The sequence below is a fragment of the Amblyraja radiata genome, chromosome 27 (genome assembly GCF_010909765.2).
Source record: "Amblyraja radiata isolate CabotCenter1 chromosome 27, sAmbRad1.1.pri, whole genome shotgun sequence".
Taxonomy (NCBI): domain Eukaryota; kingdom Metazoa; phylum Chordata; class Chondrichthyes; order Rajiformes; family Rajidae; genus Amblyraja; species Amblyraja radiata.
Window position 1 is genome coordinate 8,442,739 of NC_045982.1, and position 20,163 is coordinate 8,462,901.

At 46.2% G+C, this 20,163-nt stretch overlaps 1 protein-coding gene and 1 long non-coding RNA gene across 2 annotated transcripts in view; one reads left to right on the top strand and one right to left on the bottom strand.

The window, feature by feature from the left end:
- The window catches only part of LOC116988384, a 321,226-nt gene that overhangs the window by 264,302 nt on the left and 36,761 nt on the right, over positions 1–20,163 (bottom strand). The gene's annotated exons all lie outside the window — the stretch shown is intronic.
- Positions 6,764–20,163, top strand: part of LOC116988377 (exostosin-1-like) — a 216,782-nt gene continuing 203,382 nt past the window's right edge. The window contains exon 1 of the mRNA XM_033045037.1: positions 6,764–8,294. Coding sequence (XP_032900928.1) covers positions 7,351–8,294 — 944 coding nt within the window. The 5' untranslated portion in view covers positions 6,764–7,350. The remainder of the gene's footprint in view (positions 8,295–20,163) is intronic.

Genomic DNA, 20,163 nt, shown 5'->3' on the forward strand with positions numbered 1-20,163 from the left:
CAAGCGAGCACTGGTGGAATGGGAAATCATTCAATCCAGAGGATAGACACTAAAAGCTGGAGAAACTCAGTGGGTGAAACACTACTCGGGAGCAAAGGAATAGGCGACGTTTCGGGTCAAGACGCTTCTTCAGACTGAAGGGAAACGGGAGATATAGACGGTGATGTAGAGATATTAGAAAATCCGGATCCCATTCACTTCAGATCCCTACAGAGACCCACAATTGCTCATTGATTCGCACACTTGGATTTTCTACCTTGAATGCTCAGTCAAACTGAAAAGTTGCAAAAAGATAGACAGAAGAACAAAAGTTCTCTAAACACACGAGACCTGACTTGATCCCTTTCTCTTGAGCAATCTTGCACAAAACAATATTAAAATAATTTTCCGTTCCAATTGCTACTGCACCCTAATCCAGCCTCCCCTCACTTGCATTCTAGCTTGGCTTTTTTCCAGACATGGCCTGTCCTCCCACCTGCTGCAATTATAGATTTTTTGTTAAATGGCCTCATTAAAAATCAGATAGCTTGACTTGTGAGAACTATACTGGGGCCTCTGAATATTTTGATACTATTTTCGTTAATTACTGAGGGACATAGTAGCTGGAAGCAATGAATGGAATAGAACAGGGCACAACCGTGGTATATGCTCTGGTTTCACCATAGCTTAGTAGGACATTAGGAATAAAAGTGGGATACAATGGAGCTGGGAACTGAGACAATGTGTTGTCTGAAGTGGGGTCCCGACCCGAAACGTCACTCACCCTTTTTCTTCAGAGATGCTGCCTGGCCCACTGAGTTATTCCAGCACTTTGCACCCATCAATATATTGTTCAGTTAGGTAATCGTAACATGGAATAACAATTTATTTTTCTCAATTTATTTTCGGTCCTGTTTCAGACTTCTAGACTTCAGAGATACAGTGCGGAAACAGGCCGTTCGGCCCACAAGGTCTGTGTCGACCAGTGATCATCCCATACATTAGCACTATGCTGCACACTAGGGACAATTTACAATTTTACCAAAACGGATTAACCTTAAAAAACCTGTATGTCTTTGGAGCATGGAGGGAAACCGGAGCACCCGGAAAAATCCCAGGCGGTCACAGGGATGACGTACAAATTCCGCACAGTCAGCACTTGTAGTCAGGATCGAACCCGGGTCTCTGGCGCTGTAAGGCAGTAAGTCTACCGCTGCACCACCGTGCCATTTAATAGCACTGCCGATGGCATGATTCGTCACTTTAACGATGACTCAGAGAACGCTGACCAGGTGATAATCAAACAGATCAGATTGCTCCTGGGTTTTGTGAACAGGACATACCTGGGCAATTTTCAACATTGTCAGGTAGATGTCAGTGTTGTAACTGTACTTGAACAGCTTGGCTGGATGGGCAGCTTGTTCTGGAGTGCTGGAATGTTCTTAGATCCAATAACCTCTACCATATCCATTGTTCTCAGCTTTCTCTTGCTACCACATGGAGCGGAAGTAGTCTGAAAAAGGGTCTCGAGCTGAAACGTCACCCATTCCTTCTCTCCAGTGATACTGCCCGACCCACTGCGTTACACCAGCACTTTGTATCCATCATCTCACACAGACTGGATGGAGTTGGTTGATTAATTGACCACTATTATTTCCAATTAGATGTGATAGGACTGTGGTTGGTTGTGAGATTGCTTGAGTCTGCCCATTGTAATCTGTTGTTGATGTTCCTCACACATCAACCAGTGTAGCAGCTTCCCTGGACTGGACACCCTCCTCATTTCAGGTATGCCTCTTACTGTTTAGATTTTACTTTAGAGGTACAGCGCAGAAACAGGCCCTTCGGCCGACTGGTGAACACCCCATACACAAGCACCATTCTACACACTCGGGACAATGTACAATTTTTACCAAAGCCAATTAACATGGACTTTCCCCGGATACTCTGGCTTCCTCCCACACTTCAAAGACGTACAGGTTTGTAGGTCAATGTGTCTTCGGTAAAATTAGTAAATTGTCCCTAGATAGTGTTAGTGTACGGGGATCACTGGTCGGCGCGGATTCAGTGGGCCAGAGGGCCTATTTCCGTGCTGTATCTCTAAACTAAACTTAATGAACCAACAGGCAGGTACGCCTTTGGAGTGTGGGAGGACACCGGAGATCCTGGAGAAAACCCATGTAATCACAGGGAGGACATAAAGACTCCGCACAGACAGTGCATGGAGTCAGGATCGAACCTGGGTCGCTGGAGCTGTAAGGCAGCAACTCTACCGCTGTGCCACCCAAGCCTTGTTCCCAGCAGGTCCTTATTAAAGTCTTACATTCCTTAGTAAAACCACGTTGATCCCCTGGTAATTGGAACGTGAATGATGTGCTGAGTCATGAGGTTTTATGTAGAGTGTTGTATATCTCTATAGCTGCCATTCATGGTGATGGGCATTGAGTGGTCTCTGTACCCTTACTACTTTCAGTGCTTCTCCCAAGTGTTGATCCATGTGGGGGGGTGCACTGACAGCTGAGGGAGGACAGCGGAGATAATCAGTAGGTTTCCTTGCCCATGTTTCACCTGACGCCATGATACTTTATGGGGAGGAATCCAAGGGCTGTTCCCTCCTATGTCTATGTTGAGTTTGTCCATGAGTTTATTTTAAAGATACAGCGCCGATACAGGCCCTTCAGCCCACTGAGTCCGCACCGACCAGCGATCACTGGTCATTAACACCATCCTACACACACAAGGGACACTTTACAGTTATACCAATGCCGATTAACCTACAAACCTGTACGTCTTTGGAGTGTGGGAGGAAACCGGCGCTCCCGGAGAAAACCCACGCAGGTCACGGGGAGAACGTGCAGACTCCATACAACCAAACACCCGTAATCGGGATCGAACCCAGGTCTCTGCTGTTGTAAGGCAGCAACTCTACCGCTGCGCCACCGTGCCACCCTATTATTGTGATGGAGCTTGTGAGGAATGATTCTCTGAGCATGGCTTTGACAGGCTGCTGTTCGACAAGTCTGTGAGACAGTCCTCCAGTCTATCCAGTATACTCCAGTCCCCAGGTTCTTTATCATGTCTGGATAGATACAAGGGAGATCAGGCACAATTGTAGAGAATCCCAATCTCCTCCATTTGAACAGAGATTTTTGGAGTCACACTGAGAGGTGAGAGTGCCACTTACCTTCCTGCAATGATGGTAAAGTCTTTGGGAGAACAAGTATCATTGGGAGAACAAATATTGGTATAGGGTACATGAGAATAGTTCACAAACTAGAAATCTAAAAACTTACACTCTAGAGACTAAATTTTGAGTCTCAGCACACCTATTTCAAAAGTTAAATAAAATGTATTTAATTACTATTATTATTATTTAACTAGATGGGAATTTATTTCTGATTAGTTTAGTTTTGTGATATAACATGGAAACAGGCCCTTTGGCTCAGAGTCCGTACTGACCAACGATCACCAGTTCTATATTATACTAGTTTTTTGCAGCCTACACACTAGGGGCCATTTACAGAAGTCTACAGGTATGATTTTTTGCAAAATCATTTATAAATCATGGAGAGTGGAAATCCAGGGATTTTGTGGTGTATGCTGCTGTCAATTAAAACTTGTCCCATTGATCCCTGACCCACTGTCTTTACAATGGAGCTGTTCAATTATCCATTCAACAGCATTCACTGCTACCCCAAGAGATTCACTTCTGACGGAGGCTTCCTATGAGGTTCATTATCAAACATTGTCAGATATTAATGATCTGCTACATTATCATCGGCCGAGTCCATCATCAGACAATCTATTATTATGTATTGCCTGACATTCACAGCTCATGCTGACTTGGAGGCAATATTTCTTTATCACATAACATGCTTATTACTCGTTTCCAGTGATGAATTCAACGGGCTATGTTATTTCTTCATGACGGCGTCAATCTAACAAACGCTGTATTTCCCTGGTTGTGTATTCAGGCCTTTCTTTGAAAAGAATGCACACAAACAACAACCTGAAAATTACTTTATGCTGATCCAGCAGTAGGCAGAGATGCATCTTAATCTGGGAACGCCTCAATCAATCTTTCCTCAGCATTCTGTGATATATGATCAACTTTTTCTCCATGAGTGTACAACGTCTCCAAATGCAGCTTCACCAGTGAGGTAGCCCACTGTTTTAGACACATTTTAGACTTACAGTGTAGAAACAGGCCCTTTGGCCCACCACGTCCGCGCCAACCAGCGATCACCCCGTACACTAGCGCTATCCTACACACTCAGGACAACGTACAACTTTACCGAAGCCACTTGGCCTTCAAATCTGCATGTCTTTGGAGTGTGGGAGAGAACCAGAGAAAACCCACACGGTCACAGGGAGAACGTATAAACTTCATACAGAGAGTACCCGTAGTTAGGATCAAACCTGGGTCTCTGGCACTGTAAGGCAGCAACTCTACCGCTGCAGCATTGTGCCACACTATTGGCAAAATACAGGGGGCAAGCAAACCACAAATCTATACGTCTTTGGGATGTAGGATAAAACCAGAGCACCCTGTGGAAATCCATGCGGTCACAGGAAGAACGTGCAAACTCCAGACAGCATCTGAGGTCAGGATCAAATCTGGGTTCTCTGGCGCTGTGAGGCAGCAGCTTCTTCTTCTTGCGTATGGGGTGCACAGCCTAAAGTTGTAGGACAACTTGTGCTATTTGATCTTATTTGATTGTGCACGCCAGGTTGATTGCATTCGTTGAAACAGGGCGGACCACGTGAAGATTGCAATCTCCCACCCCGCAGCAGCTCTACCAGCTGCACCACTGTGTCACCCTCAACCTTATTTTACAGCAGAATCCCCTTTTCCACTGCAAGGTGTCACTGTTCAATCACCTGTGAATGCAATCCTTCAATTTAAAAAAAAGAATGTTTCAAGTTGCAGATATAGCAGGCGCAAAGTGGTGGAGTAACTCATCGGTTCAGGCAGCATTTCTGGAGAGCGGAATAAGTGACGTTTCGGGTCAAGACCCATCATCAGACTAAGAGTCAGGGAGGGGGACCCTGGGACTCTATCTGCACCCCACTGAGTTACTCCAGCATTTTGTATCTATCTTCAATGTAAACCAGCATCTGCAGTTCCTTCTTACAGAGATATAACTGGCTTGCAGGTTAGAAACTGAGATGCACAAAAGAATGACAATGTGCATCCTAAATACTGCAATTTTTGCAAAAATATACACTCAGTGCGGTTGCCTCTCCAACCTGTTGGACAAATGCAGACATTTCCAAAGCTACAAAGCCCATGCCCTGCCCCGAAAATGAGCCTGCAATGAAAATCTTATTGAATTTCCCCACCAGAAGCTCAACACGCCTAGGCCTACGTGATATGTGGACTCCTATATATCGGTGAGACAAAGCGTAGGGTTGGCAATCATTTTGCTGTACACCTCTGCTCAGTCCGCCTTGGCCCACATGATCTCCCGATTACCAAACACTTTAACTCCCCCTCCCATTCCTATACTGAGCTTTCTGTCCTGGGCCTCCTCCACTGTCAGAGTGAGGCCCAGTGCGAATTGGAGGAAAAGCACCTCATATTTCGCTTGGGCGGTTTACAACCCAGCAGTATATTGATTTTTCTTCAGGTAACCCATGCATCCCCTTTCCCTCAATCCCTCTCCACACCCAAGTTCTCCTACACGTTTCACTGTCCTCCTGATTAACTTTCCTGCTTGTATGCCTCGTTGTCACCTTCCCCTCAGCAATGAAACATTCTCCATTTCCTTGATCACCATCTGTCCTTTTCACACCTCACCCTTCCATATCGCGCGTCTCCCTCGCCCCTGACTCTTGGTCCGAAGGAGGGTCTCGACCTGAAGCGTCACCTATTCCTTCTCTCCAGAGATGCTGCTTGACTCGCTGAGTTAGTCCGGCATTTTGTGTCTATCCTTGGTGTAAACCAGCATCTTAAGTTCCTTCTTACACAGATATACGAGGCTTACAGGTTTAGAATCTGAGATAAGGTCATAAGTATTAGGAGCAGAATTTGGCCGTTCGGCCCATCAAGTCTACTCCTCCATTCAATGATGGCTCATCTATCTCTCCCACCTAACCCCAGATGCACAAGAATGGAAATATGCATCTTTAACACTGCATTTTCCCTCCATAAATACAACCTGTTGGACAAATGCAGACATTCCCAATGCTACAAAGCCCTGTCTTATCCCGAGAATGAGCCTTGAGTGAAAATCTCATTGAATTTCCCCACCTGGAAACTCAACACGTCTGGAGCGACCTGGGGGCTGGGGTGAGGGGGTGACGGTGTGGGGGGAGTGGTGTGTGTGTGTGTGTGGGGGGGGGGGGGGGGAGGGAGGGGGGTGAGGGAGGGGGGGTGAGGTGTGTGTGAGGGGGGGGGGGGGGTGATGTGTGTGTGTGGGGGGGGAGGGAGGGAGGGGGGGTGTGTGTGTGGGGGGGGGAGTGAGGTTGGGGGGGTGGGGAGGGGGGTGAGGGAGGGAGGGGGGGTGTGTGTGGGGGGGGGAGGGAGGGGGGGTGTGTGGGGGGGGGGAGGGAGGGGGGTGAGGGGGTGGTGTGTGTATGGGGGGGTGAGGGAGGTGGTTAGGGAGGGGGGGTGAGGTGTGTATGGGGGGGTGAGGGAGGGGGTTAGGGAGGGAAGGAGGGAGCTTCGCTGCCCATTCAACCAATGGCCATCACCGGAGGGCGGGACATGAGCCGCTGACTGACGGGGCAGCCGGCCAATGGGACGCGGCGCCCGGGGGGGGGAGGGGAGGTGGGCGTGGCCGGGTTGGAATGTTGGTGGAGCCAAGGTTCGGAAATGGAATGTTTGGACACGGTTACACCTGAGTGCTGGCGCCGCGGACACGTCCCACTAGCGAGTCCCCCCCAGCGCCCCTCGCCGGCCCCTCGCCGCCTTACTCCGGCCCCCGCTCCACGGACACACCGCTACCCGCAGCAGAGGCAGAGGCAGAGGCAGAGGCAGAGACAGAGCACCGGCGCTGTGCGAGCCCCAGCCGGAGTGTGCAGCAGCAGCAGTAGCAGCAGCAGCAGCAGCATTTCCTTCCTCTTTCCCTAGCAAGCACCCCTCTCCCCCACCACCACCTTCTCCCCCATCTTCTCCTCCACCGCCTCCAGGTCCTGCCTCAGCGGCCAGCAGCAACCAGATGTCCCCGGCCGCCCCATGCCAGGCTGGGCTGGCTCTGCCGCACGGCTTCAGCCCTTGCTCGGGGATGCATCTTGTGCCAGCGCCGGGAAGCTGTGGAAGCGCTTGAGATCGCCGGGGCTGTCGGGCTCCCACCGCCGCCGGGTCGTGGTGCCGGCTCAGGCTGCAACCTTCTCAGCATCCCGAGGAGAGCGGATGGTCGCGGACACATGCAGGCCAGGAAGAAATACATTCTGACCGCGTTCTGCGCCTGCTGGCTCTTGCTTTTCTATTTCGGGGGAGCGCAGATCCGGCAGCTGAAGGTCCCGTCGCGGAGGCAGAGCGAGGAGCTGGCGGCGGCGAGGCGGTGGCCGGCGTGGGACGATGAGGCGACGCTCAAAAGTTTCGTGGCGAGGTCCGCGGGGGACGGAGGGGACGTCGAGTTGCGGGAGTCTCCCAAAATCAAGAGGGAGAACAGGGCGAACGTATACAAGGACAGCAGATGCCGGATGGAGACCTGTTTCGACCTGCCCCTGTGCGAGCAGCGAGGCTTCAGGGTTTACATTTACCCTCTATCCAAAACGGATAAAGTTTCTGAAAGTTACCAAAAAATCCTCTCCTCTATTCAAGGATCCCGGTATTATACCCCGGACCCGCTCCAAGCCTGCTTATTTATCATGGGTATAGACACTTTAGACCGGGATCAGCTTTCCTTGCAATACATTCACAACGTCGATGCCAAAATCCAGAGTTTTCCTTTGTGGAATAACGGTAGGAACCATCTGATCTTCAACCTCTACTCGGGAACTTGGCCAGACTACACAGAGGATTTGGGTTTTGACATTGGCCAGGCCATGGTAGCCAAAGCCAGCTTCTACATGGAGAGGTATAGACCTCACTTTGATGTCTCCATCCCCTTGTTTTCGAGAGAACATCCTCAGAAGGGTGGAGAGAAAGGCTGGCTCCTCTCCAACAAGGTCCCACCCAGGAGGAAGTACCTGTTGGTCTTCAAAGGGAAAAGGTACTTGACTGGAATTGGATCTGATACCAGAAATGCCTTACACCATATCCACAATGGCAAGGATATTATCTCGCTGACCACCTGCAAGCATGGAAAAGACTGGGTGAAGCACAAAGATGATCGTTGTGACCGGGACAACCATGAGTACGAGAAGTAAGTGGATGACTACTACATTGTCTGACTCATTTCATTGGTACCGGCCCGTCAAATATTATTTCCAGATACACTTTTAGTGTTTATTCATTGTTCATTTTTGGAAAAAATATATATACATTGTGCGTTATGAGATACTTTGTGCGTTGGCCATCAATTTTGCTGAACACCCATAGAGAATTGGGGCAGATGTGTAAATGGTAACCATGGTTTGGAAGTTTGTGAAAAATAGTGCAAGGTTTTGTTGCAGTTCAACATTCTGTTTGCTTGTTCTGTTCGTTCTCATGGAGATCAATAACAGACATGTTAAACTAGAAATGTTTTGTTGACTTCTGATGCCTTGAGTAAGTTGGCGTTTCCATCAAATCTTGGGACTTGACAACGCAACTGTAACATAAGAAATCATCTTGCCATAAAACATAGGTCACTAGGTTCAGAGAGACTGTGGCAGCGTGGAGTAGTGTAGTTTAGTTTGTTATTGTCACGTGTGCTGAGGTACAGTGAGAAGCTTTCATTTGCATTGTATCCAGTCGGGAAAGACCACACATGAATACAAACATGCTGTCCACAATGCACAGGGACAACATACAATCTACTTGTTTCCCTATAAACTATTCTCCTGCATGCCCACTAATACCGCCTGATTCATCCACAGGTCACCTGTACTAGGGGTAACTTTTCACAATAGCCAATGAACCAAACCTAACTTGTGGGAGGAAACTGGAGCATCTGGGGAAAACATGTAAACCATTCATAAGATCGCAGTTATATGACCCAGCTTGGGACGAGATTCAATGGACTGTTTATATACATAACGTCTCTGGCTCTTGGAAATCCCCCTCCCATTTCCCACCTTGTCGAGCAAATCTCCAATGATGGTGAAGCCAGTTGGAGTGCACAGCTGAGATCTGTCGCCCCTGCTTTATTCCACTCTGCATGCAGTTCAGTGAAACTCTCAAGTAACTCTCCCTCTTGACACATTAATGGCGAGGCACTTGATCCTGAAGTCAGAGACATACAGCGTGGAAACAGGCCCGACAGCCCAACTTGCCAACACCGACCAACATGTCCCATCTACACTTGTCCCACCTGCCCGCGTTTGGCCCACATCCTTACAAATCTGTCCTATCAATGTTCCTGTCCAAATGTTTCTCAAATGTTGCGATAGCACCTGCCTCAACTACCTTCTCCGGCAGCTCGTTCCATAATCCCATTGGCCTTTGTGTGGGAAAAGGGTGGTGTATTTAAAATATTTGGACAGAGCTGCAGGATATTTGTAATTATGGAGAGCTTTAAATGCAGGGCTGAGAACCAGGATTGGAAACCGAACATTAAAAGTACCGTTTTGGTTTCATTTTGGAAGAGGAAGGCTGCTGCGAATGCCAGATTTGAATCGGGAGAACATTGTGGACATTAATAGAAATGGGTGAATTTTGGTGGGTGTGATTGAATCAAAAACCATTGACTTTTATAAGAGTCTTATTTTTTTTTATATGATGTTTGCAATTGGCCAGAACTATGGGGGAGAGTGTTGTCTTGTGGAAGAATAACCTCACTTCAGCACTGTCGTCAAAAGCAAGAGTTGGCCTTGGAAGATGTCAGAACCCTTTTAATTATGATCTGTTCCTAGAGAAAGGAGTGGATTTTACTTATCAAAATGGCCGTATTTTTTAACCTTGCATTTCATGCTACTGCTAGTTCACGTGTTATTTCATGGTCAGGTGCGGAGTTAATGGACTGTTTTGTTTAGTAAGGTTCTGATGTTAATAAATTGTTTGGAGTCATGGACTTGTATTTATTTCAATTGGTTTATTGATATTTTCTCTCAAAGCCAAGCAATATTAACATTTAATACATGAACTTGCTGTTTAGGTTAATGCTTCGTATTAAGGACGTATTTGTGTCTGTGATTATAAAATAATGAGAGGAATAGGTGGGGTAGACGCGCAGAGTCTCTTGCGCAGAGTCTCTTGCCCAGAGTAGATGAATCGAGGACCAGAGGACATGATGAAGGTGAAGGGGCAAAGATTTAATGGGAATCTGAGGGGACATTTTTTTCACTCAAAGGGTGGCGGGTGTATGGAACATGCTGCCAGAGGAGGTAGTCGAGGCAGGGACTATCCCAATGTTTAAGAAACAGACTGGGTATGTGGATAAGAGAGTTTTGGATGGATATGGGGCAAACGCAGGTAGGTGGGACTAGTGTAGATGGGACACGTTGGCTGGTGTGGGCAAGTTGGGCCGAAGAGCCTGTATCCACGCTGTATGACTCTGACACCACATGCATTATATCGATGATTATAGAGCATCATCCATTCCTATGGGCACACCATGCTGCATGGCATTGAAATTATATGACAGGTATCTGGAATAGAAACATAGAAAATAGGTGCAGGAGTAGGCCACTCGGCCCTTCGAGCCTGCACCGCCATTCAATATGATCATGGCTGATCATCCAACTCAGTATCCTGTACCTGCCTTCTCTCCATACCCCCTGATCCCTTTAGCCACAAGGGCCACATCTAACTCCCTCTTAAATATAGCTAATGAACTGGCCTCAACTACCTTCTGTGGCAGAGAATTCCAGAGATTCACCACTCTCTGTGTGAAAAATGTTTTTCTCATCTCGGTCCTAAAAGATTTCTCCCTTATCCTTAAACTGTGACCCCTTGTTCTGGACTTCCCCAACATCGTGAACAATCTTCCTGCATCTAGCCTGTCCAACCCCTTAAGATTGATTGTTATGTAGTGGACGTGATCTACTCCACCTAAATAGTCGCACTTTAAAGCAATTATTAGTCGCATATATTTGACCTGCGTACAATTTACATTGTCATGAGCGTATCCATTGTATCTTCAAGAAAATAACTGAAATCAAAATGCAGCAGCTGTTAATTGGCCTTGGGTATAACTGAGCTAACTCACCGGTGATTGTTCATAGCATGAGGTCCTCTAATCGTGTAACTCTTACCTTTCATCTCTATCCAATTTGCTTTCCTCTCCCCTCCTGTGGTAGCTCAGGATGAGTTTTGGTTGGAGGTGGTTCTCAGCCATCTGGTGTCTAACCAGAGGGGTTATGTTGTGGGCACAAGCACAGGTGGTGAGCGATTGTTTAATGTCGGACACTACAGATCAGCTTAAAATCTAAATGAGTGCCCTCGGCCGACTTGATTCCCTAGTCCGGAATCTAAATCCTTGTCTGAACACATGGAAAAACTTCAGAGTATTTACCAGCACTGAGGCTTGATTTAGCCAATTCTTCACGACTCATTCTGGAATGAATCACACACTCCATCCAAATGATGCACCAGATTGACACTGGGGCTAAAGAAATTAAATTGTTAAGTCTGGTTGGACAAAGTAAAATTTAATGCTCTTGAATATGCCCAAGTAAGGGATGATTCATTGTGGTGTCTAACAATGGTCGAAGGATTTCATAGGTTAAACAGCAAGTATTTTGTCAGTTTAGTTTAGAGATACAGCGTGGAAGCAGGCGCTTTGGCCCAGGGAGTCCACGACGCCCAGCGATCCCCGCACACTAACACTATCCTACACACAGTAGGGACAGTTTATAATTTACCGAAGCCAATTAACCTATAAACCTGTCGCCTTTGGAGCGAGAGAGGAAACCGGAGCACCCGGAGAGAACCCATACAGATCACTGGGAGAATGTACAGATATCCGTACAGACAGGTCAGGATCGAACCGCTGTCTCGCCTCTGATGGGAACAAACCCTTAAAGTAGAACTAAGTAGTTGTCATGAAGTACTTCTCGATGCCAAGAGTAATCAAAGTCTTCAACACCCCTGGGGACGATGCTGGCAAGACTGCTGCCTCACAACGCCAGGTTCAATCCCAACCTGGGGTGCTGTCTGCGTGGAGTTTGTACGTTCTCCCTGTGACTGCGTGGATTTGGTCTCCTGCCATATCCCAAGGGTGTGTGGGTTCATGGGTTCATTGTCGCAGATGAAATTATCCCTGGTGTGTGGGGAGTGGACGAGAAAGTGGAATAACGTTGAACAAGTAAGTGTGAAAGGGTGATCGATGGTCAGCGTGGACCCAGTGGGCCGAAGGGCCAGCTGTCTCTCGAAACTAAACTCGAAACTAAACCCTTTTAAATGCTATGGAATTTGAGAGTGCATTAAATTTTAAAAAGTTAAAGTTGATAGATTTGCATTAAATAGATTTGCTGCAATAATGATCAAGTGTAGTAAGAGGTATAAATCAGCCATGATCTAGCTGACTGGTGGAATGGCTTCAAGAGGTTTTATAAGGCATTTGTATATGCATTAGTTCTACAGTGGGTGGCATATTTTACCCTTTAAAGTCCAGTGCTGAAAGTAGGCATAATTGAACTTAATTGTCCTTCATGGTATGTTAATATAAATCTTCCAAAGGCTCATGTGATGTCACTAGTCAGGCACTACTGAGTTCCCATTGAGACAGTGGCATGTAATGTTGCAGCACGAGACAGCTGGTTAAACAATTACACAACTCTCTTTGGCCTGTGATACTGCAAACACACCTCTAACTTTCTCCCGCTATTTTAAAGAGTTTCAGAACCAAACCAGTTGGCCCACGGTTTGCTTGGCAACCATAATTATCCATCATTAGTTAATTACTGAGACATTTGTGTGTCATTACCCAATCATGTTTTATTTGTTTGTATGCTCTGAACTACAAAGACTATTATAGATGCAAATTGCTGGAGTAAGTAAGCCGGGGCAGGCAGCATCTCTGGGGAGAAGGAATGGATGATGTTTCGGGTCGAGACCCTTCTTCACCCATTCCTTCTCTCCAGAGATGCTGCCTGTCCTGCTGAGTTAATCCAGTATTTTGTGTCTATCTTTGGTTTAAACCAGCATCTGCAGTTCCTTCCAATAACTAGTGCAATAATAACAATAGCCGTCTACTATTGTTTGTTTTTTTAATGTGTACGTATGCGAGCACGTGTGTGTGTGTGTGTGTGTATATATATACACACACTGAAATTATTTTCTCTTTATTATATTGTTTACAGTGTACTATGTTTACATATTCTGTGCTACTGCAAGTAAGAATTCCATTGTTCTATCTGGAACATATGACAATAAACCACTCTTGACTTTTGCTACTATAGTTTTAATTCCTATTTTATGCATGTAGTTGGTATTGGTAAAGTGTGTATCGATACGACACTATAGAACTACAATGTTCAATACATATGGGGGAAAAGGGTAACTAGAGAAAGTGTGGGATCTCTCCGGAATCAAAGTGGTCACTTCTGTGTGGAACCACAGGAGATGGGTAAGGTCCTAAATGAGTATTTCTCCCCTTTATTTACCGAGGAGAAAGACAGTAGGATGGAGGAAATTGGAGTAGTCACTGGAAGTATCTTGAGAGCAGTCAGGGTTACTGTCGAAGAAGTACTGAAGGTACTGTTGAGTTACTGTTTGTCATCTACATCAATGATTTGGATGAGAACATACAGGGCAAGTTTGCTGATGGTACAAAATTTAGTGGTTTTGCAGATAGTGAAGATGGTTGTGAAAGATTACAGCAGGATCTGGATCGATTGGCCAGGTGGGCAGAAGAATGGTCGATGGTAGTTAATACAGAGAAGTGTGAGGTGTTGCATTTTTGGATGTAGAACAAGGGGAGGACTTGCACAGAAAATTGTAGGCCTCTGGGTAGTGTTGTAGAGCAGAGGGATCTAGCAGTACAAGTGCATGGTTCCTCGAAGGTCGAGTCGCAGATACATAAGGTGGTCAAAAAAGCTTTTGGCATTTTGGTCTTCATCAGTCAGAGTATTTAATATAGAGGTTGGGAGGTCATGTTGCAGTTGTATAAGACGTTGGTGAGACCGCATTTAGAATATTGTGTTCAGTTCTGGGCACCATGTTATAGGAAAGATATTGTCAAGATTGAAAGGGTTCAGAAAAGATTTACGAGGATGTTCCCAAGACTAGAGGATGTGAGCTATAGGGAGAGGTTGAGTAGGCTGGGTCTCTATTCCATGGAGTGCAGGTGGATGAGGGGAGATCTTATGGAGGTGTAGAAAATCATGAGAGGTTTACTGTCCAGGTACACTCCCAGGTATTTATACTCCGTGGTAAACTGCACATCCACACCATCCACGCCATTGATGGAGACAGAGGACAGGGTTGTTCCTCTCCCCCTAAAGTCCACCACCAACTCCTTAGTCTCGCCGGTGTTGAGCTGCAGGTGATTCAGCCCACACCACTCCACAAAGTCGTTGACTGCACCTCTGTATTCAGCTTCCCTCCCCTAACTGATGCAGCCCACAAGTACAGAGTCATCTGACAACTTCAGCAGGTGACTGGAGGCAGAGTTATATCTGAGGTGTAGATGGTGAACATGAAAGGAGAGAGGACCATCCCCTTTGGGCCCCTGTGTTGCTCACCACCAAGTCTGAGACGGTTCTTTAGTCTGACACATTGTGGTTGTCCTGTCAGGTAGATTGCTCCTTCCTCACCTGCTCAGCCTTGATGGTCAGGTGCGGCAATACAAGGGCTGAGGAAGCGGACTAGCGGGATTGAGGGAGAGAGACTGTCGGGGAGCAGGAAGGAGGGTGGGCAGAGGCCCCACCATCAAATCTATTAAAGAAACAGGTTTAGCTCATTGACCCAGTCCTGATTGCTTTCCCCCTCCTGGCCACTGGTCTTCTTGTACCCTGTGATGCTGTTCATCCCGCTCCGCACATCCCTCGTGTTGTTCCGCTGAAGTTTCCGCTCCAGCTTTATCCTGTCAAAATGTGGTTGTAAGTGAAATTTATCTGCAGCTATGTGTTAAGTAAAAGTGATAAGACAATGAGATAAGATTATAACATGATCAATAGGATGCTTTCTCTCTGGTGATGTAGAACACAAAAGATGCAGGTTGTAATGAACTTGTTCCAGCTTGCTCAAAAGGATTCAAGGTGTTGAAATAACACAGTGGGTCAGGCAGCATCCTTGGAGAATATGGATAGGTGACATTTTGGGTTGAGACCCTTCTTCAGACTGAGTGTAAGGGGAGGGAGAAGAAAGCTGGAAAAGAACCCCTTACAATCACTCTGAAGAGCCTCAATCCGAAACGCTGCATATCCATGTTCTCAAGGGATGCTGCCTGACCTGCTGGGTTACTCCAGCACTTTGTGTCATTTTGTGTATTGATAAGCATCTGCAGTCCTTTTTTTATTCTGCATTCCTATTTAATTTATATAATCTAATCTAATTTATGGCAGAAATAATTTTCTCACCCGATGCTTGAAACATAATGGGGCTGGAAGGTGAGGGGGGGGGGGGGGGGGGGAGGGAGAGGAGAGTAGGTGGTGAGGGTTTGATTTGGTACTGATGATATATTGGAGAGGATGTACATGTTGGGTCTGGCTAGGTTCAGCTAAGGGGTGCAGGGAAGGAACGGAATAGGTAAGTATTTCATTATCACCCAGTCAGCGTCTGCAGAGGTAGGGCCTCATAGTGTTGGGATAATCTACTGAAGGACACCCCAGGATAACAAGAAGCACTGGATAGGGGGTTATGTCATTGCTTGTGGCCCTGACACATGACGTGAGATTACCTCCAAGTTATTTTTGGGCTGCACAGTGGCGCAGTGATATAGTTGCTGCCTCACAGTGGTAGAGTTGTTGCCTCACAGTGCCCAGAGACCGGGGTTCGATCCTGACTACGGGTGCTGCGTTTACGGTGTTTGCATGTCCTCTCTGTGATGGCGTGGGCTCTCTCCGGCTGCTCTGGTTTCCTCCCAATTTCCCAAGGAGTGCGGGTTTGTAGATTAATCAGCTTCTGTAAATTGTCCCTAAAGTATAGGCTAGAACTAGTGAACTGTTGGTCGATGGGGACTCGGTGGGCCGAAGGGCCTGCTTCCACACTGTTTCTCTAAACTAAACCTGAAATGGTCATTAAAGCTAAGAAATGCAATGACTTGTAAAAGGGCATGCCTCCAGACAAAGTTATGTTTTGCTGCAAGTTATGCATTGGTAGGAAATTCTGACTTATCGCCAAGTGTGAAGCGATGCCCAGTATGGGATGCACCATTTAATTTAATGTATCTTGCTGGCAGCTCAGGCCGCGGGCTACACAAACAATGTGACTTTAGCTAACAGGGTGCCAGCAATTTCAATGGCAATTCTGCAGTTTGTATTGAAGCAAGGGGAGGCTGCAAACTAACAAATTAATGGGCCTGTCCCACTAAGGTGTTTTTTTTTTTTTTTGTTTTTTTTTTTTTTTGTTTTTTTTTTTTTTTTGAGGTGACTGACTAGGCAGTCGCCTACACATGGTCGCCAGGGTGTCGCCTGTATGGTCGTGAGTAGTCTCCTCAGTTGCCCAAAGAGCCGTAGCGTATTTCTGGTTGCCGCTGGATTTTCAACGTGTTGAAAATTTTTCAGAGACAGTCGGCGACAGTGGGTTTGACGCCAATGAGCGTAGCTTGACTTCTGATGTAGGCGCTGTCGTAGTTATTGCCAGGTTAATGTAGGTTGTCGCCAGTGCTGACTTTGTTTTGGTTTTTTTTTTTAAGTAATGATTCTATTTCAAATTTTATGTCGAATGGGGGTCCAGTCGCCGTTTTTTCAGTGACCTGCTACGGCTATGACAGTCGCCAGCAGTCACCTAAAACTAGCCCAAGTGGGACTGGCCCATAAGTCAGTGTTCCTCCTCCTAAGCAAAAACTGCCACGATGCACATGAGGGGTGAATTTGAGGTTGCAAGAAGGCGACAGAATGTAGTGAGGTGTAGGAAGGCACCGCAGATGCTGGTTTACACCGAAGATAGACACAAAATGCTGGAGTAACCCAGCGGGCCAGGCAGCTTCTCTGGAGAGAAGGAATGGGTGATGTTTCGGGTGAAGACAGAAGGGTCTTGGCCCGAAACGTCATTCCTTCTCTCCAGAGATTCTGCCTATTCTGCTGAGTTACTCCAGCGTTTTGAAATCTTGTGAGGTGTCTATGTGTAGCTGATGCCAGATACAATGTAGTCACTTCCTGGGGTGATGTTAAATAAAGCTCCCATTACACTCCCATACATATCCGAAGTATTTTTTCAATGCAGTATCATTGAAACAAAAAACAACACTGAATGATGTAACATCAACATTTTTTTTGTGACATGCCTCAAAATAGACACCGTTTTTCTGCAAATTGTAGCCAATGAGATTTTCTCTCCCCCCCCCCCCCCCTCTTCATATTCAGCCTTGAAGAGGAGAATTGGTTAATCTTGTCATTGAACCCTTTTAGCAGCCCCTCAAAGTGATCAAAGGTCCATTGAAATGTCAAATGTTTTATTCTCAGCGAGACTGAGGGGTCGAGTTTTTGATTCTTGGTCAGAAGGTCACGGGTTCAAGCCCCGCTCCAAGATCTGAGCATATAATGTGCAGTGACATTGTGCCGGGGCGGGGAGGGATTATCGCACTATTGTAGCGATTATTGGCCGTCTTCTGACAATTCAGGTGGATGAAAAGGATCTCTTGGTCTCATGCAAAGATGTACATGGAATGTGCAGCGTTGAAGCCACCCATTCAACTCCACCAGTGTGTCCATGTCTTCGTATTCCCTTTTCCCTCGTCCTCTCGTCAAAAATAATCTCTGCTATGGACTACTATGACTCCCTGCGGTTTCCATTTTCTTGTTCTGAGCACTCTCGGCACAAAGAAGCTTATTGGTCCCTCGTACGGTTTGCTAATAGCTGCCTTAAAGTTCTGGCTACTTTGCCACAAGTGGGTATTGAAACTGAGGACCCTTTCAGCACCTCAGCCATCTCACTCGATGGTGACGAATTTCAGGGGACGTGGTGTGATTATGTGCACTATTTGAAGGAAAGTTAGGATGAAGATAGCTTATCAGAGGTCAAATTAAGAATTGAGGTTGGTACTCATTCGCATTGAATGTTGTTGGCAAACAGTGGGAACAGATATTAATTCAGTCATGCAAATTCATTCTAGCAGATAAACCGCAGACAAAATGGGTAAATAGTTTTATAAATAGATGTACAAAATCATGAGGAGAATAGGAAGGGTAGAGGCGCAGTCTTTTACCCAGAGTAGGAAAATCAAGAACCAGGGGACATAGGTTCAAGGTGGGAGGAGAAAGATTTAATAAAAATCTCGGCGACAACATTTTTTACGCAAAGGGTGGTGGGTGTATGGACCGAGCTGCCGGAGGAGGTAGCTGAGGCAGGGACTATCACAACATTTAAGAACATTTAGGCAGGTACACGGATAGAGGAGGTTTAAATGGGCCATACACAGGCGGGTGGGACTAGTGTAGAGAGGGCATGTTGGTTGGTGTGGGCCAGTTGGGTCAAAGGGCCTGTTTGCATGCTGTATTACTTTACATTTTATTCAAGAAAATAAATAACGAAGTAAACCAATTGCAAAGATCAACTGATTCTTGCAATCCCTGTTGAAAGGGTATCTTATTATTTTATTTTAGTAACAAGCTTGCAGAGGCTAGGTGCCACCTATACGTTGTACAGATGAATATAAATCCATGAACTATGGTGTGTGTTGCCTAATTTAATTTAGTCGTCATTTTTACGGTGAGCATATTTGTTCTGTTTAGTTTATTGTCACGTGTACCGAGGTACAGTGAAAAGCTTTTGTTGCGTGCTAACCAGTCAGCGGAAAGACAATCCACGATTACAATATAGCCATTTACAGTGTATAGGTACATGATAAGGGAACAACGTTTAGTGCAAGGTAAAGCCAGCAAAGTCCGATCAAGAATAGTCAGAGGTCACCAAAGAGGTAGATAGCAGTTCGGGACTGCTCTCTGGTTGTGGTAAGGTGGTTCAGATGCCTGATAACAGCTGGAAGGAGTTTAAGAAGGAACTGCAGATGCTGGAAAATCGAAGGTACACAAAAATGCTGGAGAAACTCAGCGGGTGCAGCAGCATCTATGGAGCGAAGGAAATAGGCAACGTTTCGGGCCGAAACGTTGCCTATTTCCTTCGCTCCATAGATGCTGCTGCACCCGCTGAGTTTCTCCAGCATTTTTGTGTACCAACAGCTGGGAGGAAACTACCCCTGAATCTGGTGGTGTCCATTTTCACACTTCTCTATCTATTGCCCGAGGGGAGAAGAGGGAGTGGCCAGGGTGCGACTCATCCTTGATTATGCTTGATTTTTGGATTCCCATGAGAAATGCATGCAGTATTTTAAATTGTGCTCCGTCTTGTGCAGAACGTGTTCAATGAGAAGATAACCCTTTGTTCAAAGGGGGTCAAGTGTCGTCTAATGTGAATTCCTGGGGTCATAATTTCAGAGTTAGCTATTGAGAACTAAGATTGATTAGAAATTGTCATCATTCAGAGCGCTGAGAATCATTAGCATCCTCCATTCTAAATAGCTTTGGATACTCAGTGAACGAATGCATTGATGACTGAAATCAATAGATTTCAATGGGTACTCGGGTAGCTGAGGGATTGATACTGATAGCAGAGGTGTTGTTGAAGTTTACTGATCCTATTGAGTAGCAGTTCAGGCCCAAGGCCTTCTCTTTGCATTAAGTGTGTTCATTTTTGTTAGCATTAGCACTGACTAGTCACCTGCATGCTCTGCTTCAAGATTTTAAATTTCTTGCCATTCATTTCATTCTGATGTTAAAATCAGCAGCTTTGCGGAGTAACAGAATCCCACAGGTCAGCATGTATCCATCTGGCAGTCCCTCTCTCCTTCCAAACCAACAGTGTAACATGCCTCTTATCAAGATTAGGGTCCATCATAATTTTAGTTTAGATATGGCGCAGCAACAGGCCCTTCGGCCCATCGAGTCCTCGCCAACCAGCAATCCCCGTACACTAACACTGTCCGACATACACGAGGGACAATTTATAATTTACCAAGCCAATTGCCCTATAAACCTATGCATCTGTGG